Below are 20,606 nucleotides of genomic sequence, written 5' to 3' on the forward strand. Positions count from 1 at the left end.
GGGTCGTCCCGGCAGCTTGTTACGGATCTACCCCCAGGTACCAGCCGAGAGCCGGTGATGCGTCGGCTCGATGGCGCAGCGTATGACCCCGAGGGGCGGAGCAAGGCCCCGATGGTTGCTATGGATGAGGAGGAGGACCTAGGGGAGCCATGGATGGACCGTGCGGTGGTAGCACAGGAGAGAGCCCCCGAGAGGGAGGGGCAGAGGCTAGAGGTGCACGTGCCACTACGGGCCCACGTCTGGGATGAGGACTTTCACGCCGAGCTGCGGTGACAGTCAGAGGAGTAGGAGGCTTGGCTGCAAGCCCTCCGAGTTGAGATGGACCTAGATGATGCTCTGTTCCCAGAGGTGCCCCAGCCTGCACACGAGGATCTACCGGGAGCAGTGGCAGATGATCCCATTCTGGTCGAGGACAGTGATGATGACTTTGAGGGGAGCTCGGGAGTGAGCTCGGAGGGATCAGACGATGAGCAGTAAAGAGGTTGTACCATTAGAAACGTCCTAGTATGATGGCGTTCTGATGTAGTTGTTCTTTTCTTTTAGGACTTTCAGTAGATCACGTTTTGTTAGCACATAAGACCCGGGATGTTAGGAGGGCAGTGGCTAAGTACTTTAGTGATGTTCCGCAGTATCGGGGCTTCACAATACGTACTTGGGTGTACGTTTTAGGATTCATCTTTTGTAAAAAGTCCTTTCGAGGCAGACTCTTTTATCCCTTTGACGATGTACTGATCTGATGATTTTTATGGAAAATCAGTTATCTTGGAAAAGTTGCGTTCGCTTCTATGATGCAGTTGTTATGTTTTGCCCTCAAATTTTGATAGTACTTAACGAGTAATTGCGTGAACAATTAGGATGCCTCCAAGGAGAGCTGATGGGCCACGAGGCCGAGGACGTGGGAGAGGCCGAGGTCGAGGCCGAAGAGAACTCCCTATCTTGGAGGAAGAAGTTCAAGGAGATTGGTATGAAGTAACACCACCCCCATCACCTGTTCCACCACCTTCACCACCTCTACCACCACCCCAGCCACAGGACCGTAGGGTCGAAGAGATGTTTCTGAGACAGAATCCACCAGTGTTCAATGGGTTAGGAGACCCAACTGTTGCTGAAACTTGGATACGCGCACTGGAGCGCATATTCAACTTTCTGCACTGCACAGACCAAGAGCGTCTGTCTTGCGTGACGTTTCAACTGATCGGACCTGCTGACTTCTGGTGGGAAGCAAGGAAGAAGACCATGACTCCAGAGCAGCTCAGGGAGATGACTTGGGAGGAATTTAAAGCTGAGGTCTATGGCAAGTACATCCCTAAGAGCTACCGGAAGAAGAAGGAGGTAGAATTCTACCATCTGAAACAAGGACGGATGTCAGTGACTGATTATGATCGTATGTTCTGTGAGATGGCTCGGTACGCACCAGATCAGGTGGACACCGACCAAAAGATGGCCGAGAAATTCTGTACCGGTCTAAGGTACGAGATAAGGATGACTCTGGCCAGTCATGAAGGACTGTCCTACACTGAAGCTCTAGGACGAGCATTGGACATTGAGGCAGCTATGCCGGGAGAGAAAACCGGGTCAGCTGTGAATCATGCTCCACCCCCAGCTCAGTCCCAAGCATTCAGGGACAAGAGGAAATGGGAAGGACCGCAGGCCCAATCTGAGCCTAAGCGGGGAGGATATGGACCAAGCAAGACACAAGGTGGCGGATATCAAACTACCCCTGGATCATTCAAGGGGAATACCCCAAAGTCCAACTTATGCCCCAAATGCAACAGACTGCACAGCGGCATCTGCAAGTTAGGGACTGATGGTTGCTTCAACTGCGGGAAGACTGGGCACTTTGCCAAATACTGCCCAAACAAGACTTCAGGGACGGGAGCAAAATCTCACCCGTCAGCTCAGCACCCACAACTGCGCGCAATGAATGTTCAACCTGGAGCAAATCCACGACAGGCACCGAGGAATCAGCAGCAGAGGCCAAAACTCCCATCACAGGCTCGAGCTTATGCAATGAGGCAGAAGCAGCCAGAGGTGAACCAGGGAAACTTGGCAGGCATGGGTAAGATCTTCAATACCCCTGTTATGCTTCTGTTTGATACTGGTGCTTCGCATTCGTTTATTTCTGCAAATTGCGTGACTACTTTGAAACTCGCTACTAAGGAGTCAGAACATAGAATGGAAGTAGTTTCCCCAGTAGGAGGATGTATGGAGATTTCTCGTACTTGCTCGAACTTAGAGATCACTCTGGGCGAACTTAAGATTGTAGCGAACAACTTGAGTGTTATGATCATGTGGGATGTGGACATAATACTAGGAATGGACTGGCTGGCTGAAAACCATGCCACGATCCATTGCAAAGAGAGGCAAATTTCGTTTGGAAACCCCGAAGGTGAAGCTACCCGCTTTCACGGAATTTCTTTAGGAACGCGAAAATCTGTAATATCGATGTTACAAGCCAACAAGCTGATGGGGAAAGGATGCCCCGCATACCTTGTCCACTTGAACAAAGAGGAGAAAGACGAAAGGAAATTGGAAGAGGTCGACATCGCTCGCGAATTTTCGGATGTGTTTCCTGACACACTACCGGGTTTGCCGCCAGACAAGCAAGTGGAGTTCATTATAGATCTAGAACCAGGATCTGCTCCAGTATCAAAGGCACCATACCGAATGGCCCCAAAGGAACTAGATGAACTGAAGGTACAGCTGCAAGAACTCCTGGACCTGGGATTCATCAGACCCAGCGTCTCGCCATGGGGAGCACCTGTACTGTTCGTCAAGAAGAAAGACGGGACCATGAGGATGTGTGTGGACTACCGAGAGCTTAACAAGCTGACTCTCAAGAACAAGTATCCCTTACCCAGAATCGACGATTTGTTTGACCAGCTCAAAGGAGCTAGCGTATTTTCTAAGATGGATCTGAAGTCGGGATACCATCAACTGAAGATTAAACCAGCGGATGTGCCCAAGACGGCCTTCCGAACCAGATATGGTCACTATGAGTTTACGGTGGTGCCGTTTGGACTAACGAATGCACCGGCAGTGTTCATGGACCTGATGAACTGCGTTTTCCACCCCTACCTCGACAAGTTTGTCCTAGTCTTCATTGACGATGTGCTGATATACTCTAAGAATAAGAAGGAACATGAGGAGCATTTAAGGACTGCTCTAGAGACGCTTCGGGCGGAGAAGTTGTACGCCAAATTCAGCAAGTGTGAATTTTGGCTCAATGAGGTGAATTTCCTTGGACACATTGTGACAGCGGAAGGGATCCGAGTGGACCCTGCAAAAGTGGAGGCGGTACGAAATTGGAAGGTACCAACTACGCCCAACGAGATCCGAAGTTTCTTAGGACTGGCAGGCTACTATAGAAGATTCATTGAAGGATTCTCGAAGATTGCACGGCCGATGACTCAGCAACTCAAGAAGGGAACCAAGGTCTCATGGTCTCCTGAGTGCGAGGCGAGTTTTCAGCTGTTAAAGGAGAAATTGACCAGCGCACCCGTACTAGTAGTCCCAGAGCCAGGGACGGACTACGTTGTGTATACGGATGCCTCCAAGAGCGGACTTGGATGTGTGTTGATGCAGAATGGGAAGGTGATCGCTTATGCGTCATGGCAACTCAGGCCACACGAGCTCAACTATCCAACACACGACCTAGAACTAGCGGCAGTGGTCCACGCCTTGAAAATTTGGAGACACCACCTATATGGAGTTAGGTGTGAAATTTTCACGGACCACAAGAGTCTCAAATACTTCTTCGAGCAGAAGGACTTGAATATGCGACAGAGGAGATGGCTCGAATTAGTAAAAGACTATGACTGCGGCATAAATTACCACCCAGGCAAGGCCAACGTTGTGGCAGACGCGTTGAGCCGGAAGGCTCAGCACCAAGTGGCAGTCCTGTTCACTCAGGAAGAGACATTGCTGCGAGAATTCGATAGAATGAGTTTAGAAATGGTGCGAGCACCCGAAACTGTAGAAGGCATAGTTTCCACTCTAGTAGTTATTCCCGATTTGAGAGGCAGAATCATCTAGGCCCAGAGACGGGACGAAACTCTAGAGAAGTTGCGCCTAAAAGTGAGAGCGGGCGAACAAAAGAACTACCAGGAGGAGGCAGATAACGCCCTCACATTCGAAGGGAGATTGTGTGTGCCGAACCAGGAAGAGCTCAGGAACGAGATAATGAGCGAGGCACACGATACTCCATACACCGCCCACCCAGGGAGTACAAAGATGTATCAGGACTTGAAGAAGAAGTTCTGGTGAGACGGTATGAAGAGAGATATAGCATCTTTCGTTAAGAGGTGTCTTGCCTGTCAACAAGTGAAGGCACTACACCAGCGACCTTATGAAAAGTTGCAACCATTGGAGATTCCCGAGTGGAAATGGGAACACGTAACTATGGATTTCGTTACGGGATTGCCGAAATCTCAAAAAGGAAATACTGCAATCTGGGTGATAGTGGATCGTCTCACTAAGAGCGCCCATTTTGTACCGATACCTATCACATACGGGTCGGAGAAGCTAGCCCAGTTGTATGTGAAGGAGATCATTCGCCTGCACGGCATACCAGCGACGATTACGTCAGACAGAGATGCTAAATTCACGTCCAGATTTTGGAAGAGCCTACAGAAAGAGCTAGGGAAGCAGCTGAATTTTAGCACTGCTTTTCATCCGCAGACCGACGGGCAGTCGGAGAGAACGATTCAAACACTAGAGGACATGCTAAGGGCAGTAGTGCTCGATAGAGGGAGCAATTGGGAACGAGTACTGCCGCTAATAGAGTTTGCCTATAACAATAGCTACCAGGCAACGATTGATATGGCTCCGTACGAAGCTCTGTACGGAAGAAAGTGTAGATCACCCCTCTATTGGGACGAGGTTGGTGAGAGGAAAATTCTGGGCCCAGATGCGGTCGAAGAGATGATAGAAGTTGTCAGAAAGATCCGAGAGAGGATCAAGGAGGCTCAGGACAGACAGAAGTCCTATGCAGATATTCGGCGGACGGATTTGCAGTTTAATGTGGGAGATAAGGTTTTCTTGAAAGTATCGCCCTCGAAAGGGATCACCAGATTTGGAGTCAAGGGAAAACTTCGACCCCGCTATATAGGACCGTATGAGATCTTGGAAGCGGTCGGACCAGTAGCTTATCGATTGGCGCTACCGCCAAGCTTTGGAAACGTTCACAACGTGTTCCATGTATCTCAGCTTAGAAAGTATGTTTTTGATCCAAAGCACGTGATTCACCAAGAAGAGATGATAATAAATCCGGATCTGAGCTATGAGGAAAAGCCAAAGAAAATTTTGGATAGAAAAGTGCAACAATTGAGGAATAAGTCTATCACTTCGGTGAAAGTACTGTGGGAGCACCACGGGCAAGAAGAAGCCACGTGGGAGTTGGAGGATAAGATGAGGGAACGTTACCCCGAACTTTTCGAGTAGAGCGGCACAAATTTCGGGACGAAATTTCTGATAAGGAGGGTGGAATGTGACGCCCCGGAAATTTCGATCCTTTCTTTCGAGATAAATCGGATTTAGTAGCTTAATTAATTTTCTCCTAGAAGTTGTGTAATCGTACCTTCCTCGTTGTATTCGACTTTGGAGTAATTTAAGTATTTTTCGTTGGATGAAATAAAGTGCAAGGAAATTATGTGTCAAGGATAAAAGTAAAGCTATGCTTTTATTAGATAAATAATTGAGGAACAAATTACACAAGAATGTTGGAGATACATCTAGCACATGTTACATATGTGAGGGTGACACACACACATCTTCTCTACACCATTATCCTACACTAGTGAGCAAGTTGGAAGCTAGGTATTTTGGTGATGGAGCCAAAGGATCTCTAGAGGAGCATCTTCTTTCTTTCCCCCTCAATCTCCTTCTCGATTTTCAGCCCATAAGGCTCCAAGTTACAGCCTTGTACCTGCAATATTAACACCAAAGAGGGTATTAGAAGATGACTCACATGTAAAGAGAGAGGGAAGCACAAGCTAAATAAAGAGATGGAGCATTTAGTGATAATGTAGCTAAGTAAGCTACAAAGTATAGCATGAGGTGAGAAAATCTTGATCACCATCTCCTCTAACATCAAAAGGGAGTCGAGACAAAGGGGCATTGGAGAGCGAGCTCCTACACAAGCCCAAAAATAGAGGATGAGACAAACTCTCATCACCCCGTCGATCGAGGCCGAGAAATCAGCCAAGAGAATCAGCCACAATCACCAAAACGGCAAGAATCTCACAATCATCAAGCTCGAAAGTAAGAGAGCTAACAAGCCCAAAATAGGAGTCTTTGACTCCAAGTCTCAAGCCTAGCTTTCAATAGCTTAGCACCATATAAGCAACCTCTCCTCACCTCCTCCACCACCACATTCCATCACCACAAATTCTGCAACACCAAACGCGAAGAGCAGCGAGGGAGGAGGGAGAGGGCAGCGAGCGGTGACGGCAAGGACAGCCACCACCGAGGAGGATTCAACCACGTTAAGGTAATCCCAACAACACCCTTTGCATCATGTAGAGCTAGCTCAGTAAATAGCGCAAGAACTTAGAATATCCATAGAACTCTCACAACCAAGTATGGAACAATAGTAGAACCCTCAAGTTCTCCCACAGTAAGCATGTGTAAGAAATAGAGACTCAATGCAGTAAGCTAAGTGCCCCAATTGATAAATCAGTAACTAGTATTGCAAGGAAAGCAATCAAACCAAGGAAAGGAACCAATCCAGTAGGCTCTCAAAGATTTAGATCATGAGAATTAACAAATGCTCCAACAAGATCATACCACATGCTAACAATCAGCAAGCTGCTGCCATAACTCAAAAAAAAAAAAGAGTAAAGGGTAGGGGGAGAGGACTTAGCTTAGGCGGAGGGGCTGCCGGCGACGGCGAGTGTCGACGGAGCCGAAGAACTTCCGCGGAGAAGCTGCGGATCACGGCGGCAGCAGGGGCGAGGTAGCCGGCGACGGCGGGACTCCGAAAACCTCCGCAGAGCAGCTGCAGGTCGCGGCTGAGAGAGGGAGATGGAGGCGATGCCTCCTCTCTACCGCTAGGTTCGCCGAGGACGCCGACGGCGAGCGATGACGGCGGCGGTGCGGTGAGGCCGCCGAGCGAGAGGGAGAAGCTGACGAAGGGAGAGGCGACGCCTTCTCCCTAACCGGGACTTCACCGAATGGAGAACCGGCGGAGTCAAGGCCGCCGAGGAGGAGCAGCCGCGAGATCGGAGCAGCGGCGGGCGCGAGGAGAAGACGCCGCCGGGTGCTTTGATTTGATTTCAATTTAGGGATTTTGAAATTGATTTAGGGATTTGATTTGGAGTTAAGAGATGAAAGAAAAAAAAAAGGGGGTTTTAGGGGAAGAAGGAGAGAGCTCCGGCGACGCCGGAGATGGCGATCGCCGAGAAGGTCGTGAGTAAGGGGCGGGGGCGGCTGAATTTCCGCCGAGAGAAGAAAAGGGGGAAGGAGGTGAAGTGCCTTGAGTTCTGAGTATTTTGATGAAGGAATATTGAGAAGTGCCGATAGCACTTGAGGAGAATTGGGTTGGTGCCTTATTTCTTTTAATTGGGCCTCCCATTATTTTAGTTGAGTTGTTTAGTGGACCAAGAGAATTATAGTTGGGCTAAGTCCCATTTAATGGAACAAATGGATAAGTGGGCCACTTGAATTGTTATAATTAATTGAGTGCAGTGCGCTTTGGGCCAAGTTATGGATTTAAATTAAGCTGGAATTATTTAAGAATTGAGATGGAGCTCAATTAATTAATTCCCGAATAATTTACTAAGTTTCCAAAGATGGAAAAAAATAGAGTTGGAGCTCGAAGGCCGAGGAATAAATTCTCAAATAATTTATTTAGAGTCCGGAAAAATAAAGTAGTATAGTGGAAGACGCGAAAGCCGACCGGCGTCGCCCCGCGACGCCATGGGCGGCCTTAAGAAAAATCCGAAGAAAAAGATTTAAGAAGAGACTTTCCAAGAATTCATATTCTTGTTATTTAGTGCCCGAATATTTGAGTTAGAGAAAACAGAATTTCTCCAAAGTTAATAAAGAGAATAAATAAGCTCTGCAGAGTAGTAAAGCCGAGGTAGGATTAAGAAAAATCCTATAGGCCGAGACTGAGATATAGGTGCTATCCAATAGGATGCATGCATTCTTTCTAAAGAGAAACAATTCAAGTATTAATTAGCGTGCTACGCTATTTATTTTCAAGGGATAAATTGCTCAAGGGCGAGTGAGGCCAAAGCGAGTAATTGAGTTGAGACATAAGCATACCAGGTGGGCTTTCTTTTAATATCCAGCACTATAGTGTGGATATAAAGCAAATACTTTTGAAGTTATGAAAAATCATTTTCTCAAAATGAAGCAGTGATTGTTTTAAAGTGTTGTCATGCCATAAATATTTGTTTTGAGGCCTATCTGTTGGGGTTGTAGCCCGTGGGTTTTGGCGATGCCAGCCCGAGTTTAAAGAATTCGGTTCCCAATAGGACCGCATATCCTGTTCGGAATAATGTGCACGAGAGCCGTGAGCCATCAGCTGTTGGCCGGCGATGTGTCCGCTGAAGGTGGCCACCTTCACGGTACACGATTATCAGATAAGGCGATGATCCAAAAGAACTTAGATTGATCAATCGAACATTTAGCTCACAGAGAATTTAGTATGCTCGGGCCTTTTAAGAAAAACCCCCGTGCGATACTGTGGATGGATGACAACTATATATTGTATGTTTTGTTTTCGGCATGTGTCCACTGAGTACTCATGTACTCAGCCCTGCATGTATTTATAAATGTGCAGGTTGAACATCAAGAGGATGGAGATGTGATCGGAGTCGATGCTACTAAATAATCAAGTGGATCTCTTCACGTTTCGTGTCTTCATACACGAAGTCGTCTAGTATGGACTTATTCCGCTGCTCTTTTGTGAAGTGAGACATCTTAGAATCTCACCTTCGAACTCTGATTTATTGATGTAATATTCATTCTAGTTCTAAGACCATGAAATGGTACATTTGGCTTCCATTCTAGGAAGTGTTCGACTTGGCCTTTGAGTATATTCACAAGTTCTTTCCCCCTTTCTTTCCCCGCTTCTTTAATCCCCCATTAGTCGCGATTTACCTGCTTTCGCTATCCTTAGCAAAATGCGGTCATGACATTAGAGGTAGTTGATGAGGTTAATCAATTCATGATTTCATTGGATCAGTCTCAAGGTTGAGTTTATTTGAGCTCTGATAGCATATCAAACTCGGATTAGACATCAAATGGCTTTGCTGAGATTCATACCGTTGAATTTTGAATAATTTGAAATGTTAAGGTACTCCTAATCATGAATTGTTGCTAAAAGTTGGTACTCCAGTGATGTTGTTAAGGAACATAGATCCTTCTAATGGTTTGTGTAATGACACCCGATCGATTATTACACGTTTAGGTGACTATGTTTTGGAGGGACAAGTATTGGCTGGTCATAATGCTGGTCTTAAGGTGTTGATTCCTCGAATGACTTTAATACCATCTGATCCATCGTTGCCATTCAAATTCCAACGACGACAATTTCCATTAACTGCATCTTATGCAATGAATATTAACAAAAGTCAAGGTCAATCGCTTTCACATGTTGGATTGTTTCTGAAAAAGCCTGTCTTCAGTCATAGACAACTGTATGTTGTTGTATCAAGAGTCACATGGTGTGATGTTTGAAGATATTAGTTTGTAAAGATGATATTGATAGGAGTGGAGATTCAACTATTAATGTTGTTTAAAAAGAAGTTTTTCAAAATTTATAAACTCCTGGTTGTTGTTACTATTGTACTTTCTATTTTTCTATTTTTCTATTTTTATTATTTTTGTTATGGAAACTTATGATTTATTTATTTAGTTATATTGTTAACTACTATTTTGTAATTCTGATTTTATTATATTGAAGTTGTATAAGATTAGCCCTCAAAATTCATTTTAGTTGCATATTTCCTTATATACATTCTAATCAATGGAATTATATTCTACAATCTTAAATATAAACATCGTTATCTCTTCATTATACTTTGTCTTACTTTTTCACTCAATTTTACAAATCAATTTTTTATAAATTCACGTGTCTATTACTAAATAGTTTACTTAGAATGATATTTTTCTCCATAATGTATTTATATTTATTTTAAATTACTTACCAATTGTCGTCATTATTGAAAATCCTATAACCCGTGCATAGCACATGTGTTAACACTAGTTAATATATATGTGAGACTCAAATTCCACTAACTTATTCAATTCATTTTTCTTTACATTTCTTAAAATCCGTGTTCAAACCAAATAAGACTCTTATTATGCGACAGTAGGAGAAACATATAACTGTAGTTTTTATTTTTATTTTGATTAGTAGTATTAGTTATACGGAGTATATCACTCCAGCAAGTCAATAGCTACTTCTATCTCACACTATTATAAATATAAATATATTTTTGTGTGTGCGTAATATTTTAAATATTTATGAATTTTGTAATTATAATATTTATAAGTTATGTCTAAAATTTTAAAATCCCTCGGGCAGTTTCAGAGTATTAAAAATTTAATTCATGGTTCATTTTAGTGTTTCGCAATAAATTTGATGGAGTTACAAAAATAATTCTCATTATTATTTTCCATTAAATATTCGACACATTTCTTGTAACGTTTTGAAATTCAAAGACTCAATCGACAGTTTAAATTTAAATATTGAAGTCATTGAGGTATAATGATTTTAAGTCTGTCAAACCTATATCAAGTAGTACTACTGTACTAGGAGTACTATATTGTGTGTGTGGATCTACGTTGAATAATTGGCCAATATGAGAAACTGTGATAAGCCCCATACCGATAATTTTAATCATTGACCTACGTACTAACACGTTAAGCCCCATACCGATAAGTTAAGTTTCACAAAATCAGATAAATATCTATCATGATTTATTTTGCATGTCCACGTCAAAAATGAGAGAAAATAGAGAACCTAATTACTTCAAAATATAGATCTATAAATGCTGAATTTGTTAGTTGAATTACTCCACTAAAAATACGTTAATTTTTTTTTTAGTTCACACAAGTAATGGGTATAGATTTCTCATTAACTCTGACCCTCTTTTACTTGGATGCTAATATAAAGGTATAGCCATTTAAAGTGTGTTCCTATCAGCAAGAGGTAAAATATTCTCCCTATGTCCGTAAAATATTGTTCAGTTTTGCCATTTTGATCCTTATGTGAAAAGTTATTCACTTTGCTTTTTCTATTTTTAGTAAATGGACCCAACTTTCCATTAACTCTTTGCACTCACATTCTATTATAAATTAATAGGAGTATATTAACGTGGGATCATAATTCCACTAACTTTTCAACTCACTTTTCTTCACATTTCTTAAACTCGCGCTGAGTCAAACTTGGACGATATTTTATGGACCGAGGACGTGTGTGCATATTCCATCATCTCATGTGGAAGAAGGTAGATTCTGAGTTAGTTTCTGTTTTCTACCACCCTCTCTTGATTATTTCACCAAATAAAAAATTGAGATTCCGCACTTTTATCTAAATATACTCCATTTGTGTAGATTTTTAAATTTGTGACTTTAACTATAGACTTAATCTTTTACCTATTAAGATAACACGTGTCGTTACCGTGATCAGCAAATATCTATACTTTTATAAGGGCTAAGTTGTTTGTTGCTTGTAGTAATATAAATATATGAAGTACTCCACTAAACTTTAGGGTAAATTATCAATTTTATTTCATTGTTAACATATAATTTCTTGAAATAAAATGTAGCGCAAAATATTTTCGACGATCAAATTGTAGATATGACTACCAAAATCACATATCACTTATCTACGTTGCAATGAACATTTGATGTGGAAACCATAAAAATGTTAGTGTGTATTTCAAATTATTTTATTAATCTAATAAATAAAGCAACCGCATATGTTAATTTATCCACGTAAAACTAAATAACTTACTCTTATTTATTAACTAACTAAATAAATCCCAATTCCAATATTATATAAATATATAAATCCAATTGAAAATACGTCTATATAACTTATTTCGTCCACAAATGTTAGTTTAATATATGTTACACATGGTGCACTATGGTCAATAAGTGAAATTCTGTTAAAAATCAAAACAAATCTCAGTCCTTGGATCCTTATATTGGATGGTTGTGATTGGCTACATTAGTAGCCCAAGATGCTACATTAGCCGAGCTACATTATTAGACTAAAATGCTACATTGTTATACTAAAATAATAGTAGTACTTTATTAGCTAAGTTACATTATTTCACCAGTAATCTACATTACTAGATGACATGTGACATTAATCTAACGGTTACATTACAAGATCCAATGACTGAGATTTGTTTTAATTTTTGACAGAATTTCACTTATTGATCTGATCACGTCCCTATGTTACACATATCTATATGTCTACCGGGATGTGATCAAATGAAAACTCTAAATATTGTACCAATTCAAAACTATGATCTGGACCATTGAAAAATGTCAACAGATCACAAAAAAACATCAACAGGAAAATGTCCACAGAATTTCAACGGTAGTCAATGATGATGCTGTGTTGATATTGCGTTGATATTGTGTTAACATTAAAATCTTGAAATTTTATACTGTATTGATATTGTATTGAAACTATGTTGAGCAGTTTTGAATTTGTATAATATATGAGTTTACATTTTATCACTATCCCATATCTACGTGAGGTTAGTCATGAGAAAAATAAGTCTAATGGTAATTACAGTAACAGTACTAAGTATAATATTACATTTTCAGTAATGAAAAGTGAGTTTGTGGTCCAAATGTAGCTACATAAAATTTATTTTGATGGTACTAAAGTGGAGGTGAATGATGTAAGGAGTAACCCATGCCTTTTGAAAAGCGGTTGTTCTTGTTTTAGCTAAGATTTAAATTTACTCTTCCCATATCAAAATTTAATGGGAAATTCGATCATGTTGACGTGAACCTACTCAATTTAAATCAGGCCTAACCCATTCACTAATTATGTTTCCTTTTTTCATGTAATTTAAATCAGGCCTAACCCCAATTCAACAATTATGTTTCCTTTTTTTCATGTAATTTTAATTTAATTGAATATCTGATCTACCAAAACCATATTCTATATAGTTCAATTTTTTTAATATAAGTTTAATTAGTGAATATAAGTTTTATATAGTATTCATATGTCGCACAATAATATGCACTCTTCCCATTTTAGTCCGTCCTACAAGAATATGCGCTTTCCAATAAAACTCTTTTCTTTCTAATAAAGTGACACCCATTCTCCACTAACAATACCTTAATTACTTTTTCTCTCTACTACTCTCTTACTTTACTAATTTTGCATTAAAATTCGTGCCGAATCCAAAATGCATATTCCTTTTGAACGAAAGGACTATAAATTAATTTGTAACCCTCTTTTTAAAAAGAAGGGCTGAAGTTGCATGTGTGAGCTGGCCTAGTGAAAAAGTTGTAATTCTTGAGGCCAAAGATCTCGAGTTTGAATTGAAGTTTGGACATTAGTAAATTTAAACAATGAAAAAGTAGGTTAGTGGAAAAGAAGAATTGAAGAAGAATCTGCAACAAGTTTGTCTATGAACAATGAAAAAGAAGAATGTACTAAAAATAATAGAGTGAACTATAAAAATGGTCCCTGGACTATGGGTTTATCTCGATCATAGTCCCTGGACTTTAAAAATATCGCCAGTAATCCCCGCACTAAGGGTTTATCTCGAAATTGGTCCTTTTGGCTTTTTTTGGTACGAAAATACCCTTTGATATTATTTTGGAGGGTTTGAGCAATTTGGTCTTTTTACACTTTTACATTTTAAATCTGATATTATATCAGTTATGTACTAACTTTGATATTATTTCAAAATTATCATTCTTCCATTTTGTTATCCTTCACTAAATTTATTTTTTTATTTATTTCAATATTAGATTTAATGTTATAAAATTAAATTTAATATTTAGATTTTTAAATATCAATAAATTTTTTTAATGAAAACTATTAATTCATGGACACTATAAATATTGATTAAAACTATTAATTTTTATTATTTAATATAATGTTCAATTGAATTGAAGAAGTACAGAAAAATAATATTAATCATGACGGAAAAATAAGAGTTATTCTATTTAGCCTCCGTTCGGTTGTTATAATTGCTTGTGATTAAATATTATGAAGTTGACTAAAAATTTGATCCTACTAAAAATTTTATATATGAGTATTTTTGTTGAAATTTTCTAGTAAATTTTGATTGTTTTCAAATTAATAAACGAAAATTATATTAGTCTTACATTAGATGCATATTTATTTCAAAATAAATTGTGTTATATAATCTATTTATTATTAAAGCTACTGTATTAAATATTGATTAAAACTAAGGCGTTGTCATACCTTATTGATTACATAGTACTATACACTATCAAATATTGATTATAACTATTAATTTTTGCTATTTAATAATTTTTATAATTAAAATTTTTTATTGATATTTAAAATTAAAATTTAAAATTTTGTAAAATTAAATCTAATATTGAAATAAAGAAACAAAGTGAAGGATGACAAAAGAGAAAAAGGATGATAAATTTGAAATAATATCAAAGTTAGTACATAATTGAAATAATATCAGATTTAAAATGTTAAAAGTGTAAAAAGATCAAATTGCCCAAACCCCTCAAAATAATATCAAAGGGTATTTTCGTACCAAAAAAAGCTAAAAGGACCAATTTCGAGATAAACCCTTAGTCCAGAGACTACTGACGATATTTTTAAAGTCCAGGGACTATGGGCAAGATAAACACATAGTCCAAGGACCATTTTTTTGTAGTTCACTCAAAATAATATACCATCCGTCCAAAAAAAAATACATTTTGTGAGTGACACAATTGTTCTTATTTATCTTAATTAAATAACTCATCCTTTTAGTAACACATCCTCTTAAGTATTCCATCATTACTTCCTTCATTTCGTCGTATTTCGCTGCCTATTTGTTAGGGAGATATAAAACAGAGAAACAATAACCGGATATCTGAAAGTCGTATTTATCACTTTCAGATCAAATCAATTTCGGGGTTCAACCAAAATGTTTGATCGGATAAAATTCAGAGTATTTGAAGATCATATGTTTTTATTTTCGATGATACTGAACCAGAAAAATAATCAGTAGAAGAAGAAGATGAAACAGTGCAATGAAGCATTGCAACTGTTGAGAGATGAAACCGAAAATAACCGAATTTCAAAGGTTTCCAAAATTGCAATTTAGTCCTTCGACTTTCGGAAATTATATTTTCGGATAAATTTCCGATACAGTAACTTTGTCGGAAATAAAAATCCCCAGCCAGGGGCTGCCGCCCCTTGGACCCCGCTACTCGGGGGCGCTGCCCCCGGACCCCCGTTCATCTATCTAGGAGCTTCGCTCCTAATATTATAACGAATTCAAATAAGCGTGCACTCCGCACCTCCATACTTAAATGATGTATCATTATAACAATAACTGATCATTCAAGTTAATCCAATTACACTAAAATATCTAACATATCTGTTACTTTTTCCCTCTATCTCTTTTCAATTTTACCCATCTCGTCCTTTCTGCGACCTTCTTTCTCTCGCTTTGGAAACTGCCATATTTTGATCTTTTACAACTTTTTTTTCTCTATCATTTTCTCTCCGTATTTAATCAGTAGGAATTCATGTCAAAAACAGAGAGGAGGTGAAGTTATTCAGATAAAAAAAAAAGAAAAAAATTCTCTGAACTGGTTCAACCGCTTACCAATTTCCAGTCCAACCGGCCGGTTTTCTCCGATTGAAGACGGTCTAACCTTCCAGCGGTTTTATGTTCATGGCCGATCCGGTTTTAAAATTCCCCACCTTGATATTTTGATATTTTCCTCTCTTTCTCTCAATCCCTTTCTCACTCTGTGTTCTACTTCACAATCCCCTTTTTCAAGCTCTATTCAATTTCTCCGTTCTTGTTTATCATTCTCTAAAGCCACCTCATTGTACTCCACATGTACATTTATTCTGAGTTGAAGGGGGTTGGTTTGTGGTGAAGACAAGGATGAAGAAACAGGGGCTGATGCTCAGCTGGAGGTGTTCATACAACGATTCCTAAATAGCAGGAAAATGAGGATTCAAAAAAAAAAATTGAAAAACCGATTTGACCGGCCAGCGGTTCCTGGCCCGACCGCCTGGTTTATCCGGGCTAAAACAGCTCAATAGCTTGACAGCAAGCGGGTCCTGGCCAGACCGATCGGTTTCTCCTGAAAATTTACATGAGTAATGGTGCGATTTTTGTATAATACCCTATCTTATTACCTTCGCGTGTAAATTTTTTGCTCTTCATTTTGTAGTATATTTTTTTGAAGCTAGCAAAGCTATCAAGTTCCTTACTCATCGGCACCTTCCTCCTCATTTTTGTTCAAGGTAAATTCTCTTGAATCTATGTTTATTCATAGCATTTTCACGTTACTCCCTCCGTCCACGAATAGGAGTCTCATTTCTTATCGGTGCGGGTTTTAAGAAATATTAAGAAAAGTGAGTGGAAGAAAGTTAGTGGAATATGGGTCCCACTTATATATATTAGTTTTAAATAATATGTGAGTGGAATGAGTTGGTGGAATGTGGGGCCTCTTTACCATTTATGGTAATTATGAACCGGGACTTCTATTCGCGGACGGACCAAAATGGAAAAACGGGACTCCTATTCGCGGACGGAGGGAGTATTATACAAACATGTTCAAGAACTTAAAACTTAATGGTAGGAAGGGCTAAGTGAATTTTGAAATTGTAAATTTACTAAAGAAAATGAAGAAAGTAAATGACCGACTACTTGTGTAGGAAGAAGAATAGAAAATGACTAAATATGGTATTGTTATATCCTCCCTCCGTTTCTTCATAGTTGAGGCAGAATTTTTCGGCACGGAGTTTTAAAAATGAATGTTGGATGTATTAAATAAATAGATAAAAAAGTAAGAGAGGAGAAGGTAGAGAGAATAAAGTATAAAATGAATAAAGTAGAGAGAATAAAGTAAGAGAGAGTAAAGTAAAAAAGAGAAAAAGTTACCATATATGGAAATGAATCAACTATGAAGAAACTTCTCAAAATGGAAAAATGACTCAACTATGAAGAAAAGAAGGGAGTATTATAACAAAATTATTTTTCTAAAAGTGAAGTATAGTTGCCTTTTATTTTTGAGAATGATGTGCCTAATTTGTTGTTGATAGTTCCAAAATGAATTCCTTTTTTTACAAAATATATCCTATTATATAAGTAATTGATCCACTACAGAATTCATAATTTGAGCACATAATCCAAAAATTAATAGCGTAAAATGATTATGCCTCGCCAATGACGAACAAGTCCACTTTTCTATGGCATAGACATGGCAATGGACATAGCAACTGTGTACAAAATACCCTCTGCTCGAAGAGTTGTCTAGACTCTTCAATGTCTGTATGAAAGTGGTCCGAAAATCTACAAAATTAAGAATATAATTGTTACAACACGTAGTTTGTCAAAGTTTCCAACATTAATAAATATTTATGCGAATGTAGTATTTTAATGATCATCATTCATAATTTTATATTGTGTCCAATTACATAGGGATATTATAATGGTGCTGTTATGATTGCAAATATCTCATCTAGCTAAAGTATCATGTGGTATCGAATTTTTAATTTGTAACATATGAGATTGGAATGTTTACAAAATTAATAAAAGAGTATGATAATCATGATGTTATGTAAAACTAATTAAACTAGTAATAAACTTAAATAATTGTTCTCGAGATTTTATTTAAAATGAACACGTTTATAAAATACGTCGAACGCAAACAAATACTTTTGGAAAGGAAAAAAAATCTCACCTGCCACAAGTCAAAAGTAGATTCAACTAAAAATAGGGGCGTTTGGATATCGTTGACTAAGTTTTCTGGGAATAGACATTGATTCATCTGATTGTCAGCATATTGCTATAAAAAAACATTTGGTGGAAAAAATATAAACCAACTTATATTCTTTCGTACTAATACTAGATTCATCCTTGTTGTACATGATGTAGGTAGTGAATTAGTTAATACATATGTGTAGAAATGGTTAAAATTTAACAAATTAAAGTAAATGTTCGGTCTATCAATTTCAAATTTTGGTAACAAAATAGTACTCCCTCCGTCCCGCTTAAGATGACACGTTTTCCTTTTTAGTTTGTCCCAACTAAAATGACACATTTCCTTTTTTGGTAACTTTCTCACTCCAATTAATACACTCAACCACTTTTTCTCACTCCTATTAGAATATTCATTTTTCTTTATCTCTCTACTTTAATACTTACACCTACCTTCTCTCTCTCCAATTAAACACTTTAACCAATAACTGCTAAAACCCCGTGCTGGCTAAGCAATGTGTCATCTTAGCCGGGACGGAGGGAGTACTATATTTTGTAGAGAGGGCAATGAATCATATATGTACAGAAACCACATTGAAGTATCGTTCTTCTCTCCAATCCGCTCCAATCAAACCATTCCTATTAGTAAAAATGTTTAAATGAAATTAAAACTTAATTTGGTCATGCATAATTTAATTTGATAAAATTTCACTTAGTGTATAACTTAATCACGTATAAAAAAACCAGAATCAAAAATACATTTAATTGTTGTGCTTTGGGAGAATTGGGCCATAAACTTGTCACAATGCAAGATTGTGGTTAAACCGCCTAAAGAGCTACCAGTTAATATAACCTGTAAAAAACATGAACGTAAAAAATGATTTATTTAATTACATAAGCAACACTAAATATTATGAATTTAGGAGATTTTCTATATGTGTTGAGCATCGACTATTCTCTTATTTAGAAATAGCTCTTCCAACATAGCATCATAAATCCGAGCACCCTTAAAATAAATCACCTTGCCTTTGACATTTATTGTCTAAACCAAACATTTATCATTTAAATATTGATACGAAATTAAAACTTAATAACTAAGTTATAGTATAAAAATAGTATCTGTGTAGAAGAATTTAAGACTTACTTGATCTATATTTGACATGAAGGAAGATCCATCACAGTGTAAAATGGTGAAAATGGTCCGGTTATTGAAGACTGAAATTAATAATGAAGCCAAGTTATATTTTATGAATGGCAAAGAAGATGGATATATGAAGAGTAGAAAATACGAACGTAGATTATATGTAGCATTATCTTCGAGCATCCCGTCAAATTGGATTGGGAAATAAGGATAATAGGCAATCCTCTTCCTCCTACTTCCATAATAACTCATTGATCTTGTACGACAATCATCCAACAAGATGCATCATCCACCACCATATAACAAATCAATTCTTTTAGCTAAACAATTACTATTAATTTCTTTTTCCCCTCAAGAATATAATTTACTTGGATAAAAACAATCCAATTATTAACACTTTCTTCACATCTCTTAATATAAACATATGCAGACGGAGATCCATTTAGACACACTGTGTGTCTCTAAACAACACCAAATATTATAAATAAAAAATAAATATGTTTCTCTAATCTGTTTATGAATAAAAAAACTGACCAGCGTCCTTAACAACAACACTCTCTAGAAGAGTAATGTTTTTTAATTCGCGAGCACCATATACTTGAGTTGTTAGTGCAAATGAGAACATAAGAAACTACAGCAAATGACGAGAACCGGATTATTTATTCAATGAAAATCGTGGCTCGTCATTTGATGTTGTTTCTTATGCGCTCACTTCCACTAACAACTCAAATATATGGTGCTTGTGATTTCAAAAACATTACTCTTCTAAAGAGTGTTATTGCTAAGGGTCTTGGTCAGTTTTTTTTATATTTAAGGCATATGAATAAGGTGTTAACATCTGGATTGTTTTTATCCAAGTAAATTGCATTCTTGAAAAAAAAGAAATTAATAGTAGTAATTGTTTAGATAAAACAATTGATTTGTTGTATGGAGGTGGGTGGTGCATCTTGCTGGACGATTGTCGTAAAAGAATAATAAGTCACTATGGAAGTAGGAGGAGGAGGATGAACTATTATCCTTATTCTCCAATCCAATTTGACGGGATGCTCGACGATAATGTTACATATAATCCATGTTTGTATTTTCTGCTCTTCATATGTCCATCTTCTTTACCATATGCAAAATTTAACTGCGCTTCATTATTAATATCAGTCTTTTATAACTGGATTAATTTCACCATTTTATACTGTGATAGATCTTCCTTCGTGTCAATTGATCAAGTAAGTCTTAAATTCTTCTAAACAGATCTACTTTTAGTATTATTTAATTTTTAGGTTTTGATTTCGTATCAATATTATGATGATAAATGTTTGGTTTAGGAAATAAATGTCAATTACAAGGTTATTTATCTTAGGGGTGCTTGGACTTACGATGCTATGGCGGAAGTGCTATTTCTAAATAAGGGAATGACCAATGCTCAACGCGTATAAAAAATCTCCTGCATTCATAATATTTAGGGTTGTTCATGTCATTAAATAAATCATTTTCGACGTTCATGTTTTTTTAGAGTTATATTAATTGGTAGCTTGACAAGCGGTCTAACCACAATCTTGCAT

The 20,606-nt window shown here is 38.1% G+C and overlaps 2 protein-coding genes and 1 long non-coding RNA gene across 3 annotated transcripts; 2 read left to right on the forward strand and 1 right to left on the reverse strand.

The window, feature by feature from the left end:
• The first annotated feature begins 318 nt into the window (after window positions 1-318).
• LOC148930997 (uncharacterized) lies at window positions 319-4,266 on the forward strand. The gene is made up of 4 exons (XM_089066680.1): window positions 319-473; window positions 855-3,672; window positions 3,787-3,957; window positions 4,036-4,266. Exons 1-4 carry the CDS (start codon window positions 319-321, stop codon window positions 4,264-4,266), a joined length of 3,375 nt encoding a protein of 1,124 aa, XP_088922806.1.
• An 11,393-nt stretch (window positions 4,267-15,659) lies between these two features.
• On the forward strand, window positions 15,660-17,589 carry LOC148930998 (uncharacterized). The gene is made up of 2 exons (XR_016136903.1): window positions 15,660-16,309; window positions 16,378-17,589. It is a non-coding gene; the product is annotated as an uncharacterized LOC148930998 (long non-coding RNA).
• Window positions 17,590-17,622: 33 nt separating this feature from the next.
• On the reverse strand, window positions 17,623-19,302 carry LOC148930999 (pectin acetylesterase 2-like). The gene is made up of 6 exons (XM_089066681.1): window positions 19,203-19,302; window positions 19,054-19,124; window positions 18,654-18,762; window positions 18,544-18,548; window positions 17,893-17,997; window positions 17,623-17,646 (listed from the first exon to the last, which is right to left on the reverse strand). The coding sequence occupies exons 1-6, from the start codon at window positions 19,300-19,302 to the stop codon at window positions 17,623-17,625; spliced, it is 414 nt and encodes a 137-aa protein (XP_088922807.1).
• Between the last annotated feature and the right edge of the window lie 1,304 nt (window positions 19,303-20,606).

The sequence above is a fragment of the Salvia hispanica genome, chromosome 3, assembly GCF_029641045.1.
Source record: "Salvia hispanica isolate PSC_SH4W2 chromosome 3, Shi_PSC_v1, whole genome shotgun sequence".
Classification (NCBI taxonomy): domain Eukaryota; kingdom Viridiplantae; phylum Streptophyta; class Magnoliopsida; order Lamiales; family Lamiaceae; genus Salvia; species Salvia hispanica.

Bases quoted from the DNA above. Each gene is read 5' to 3' on its own strand.
- LOC148930999 (XM_089066681.1), bottom strand. From the start codon at position 19,302: ATGAGTTATTATGGAAGTAGGAGGAAGAGGATTGCCTATTATCCTTAT. The intron at 19,125-19,202 runs GTTCGTATTTTC...TATTAATTTCAG, and splicing joins TAATGCTACATATAATCTAC to TCTTCAATAACCGGACCATT. The intron at 18,763-19,053 runs GTAAGTCTTAAA...TGTTTTTTACAG, and splicing joins TCATGTCAAATATAGATCAA to GTTATATTAACTGGTAGCTC.
- LOC148930997 (XM_089066680.1), top strand. From the start codon at position 319: ATGGACCTAGATGATGCTCTGTTCCCAGAGGTGCCCCAGCCTGCACAC. The intron at 474-854 runs GTAAAGAGGTTG...GTGAACAATTAG, and splicing joins GAGGGATCAGACGATGAGCA to GATGCCTCCAAGGAGAGCTG. The intron at 3,958-4,035 runs GTGCGAGCACCC...AGAATCATCTAG, and splicing joins ATAGAATGAGTTTAGAAATG to GCCCAGAGACGGGACGAAAC.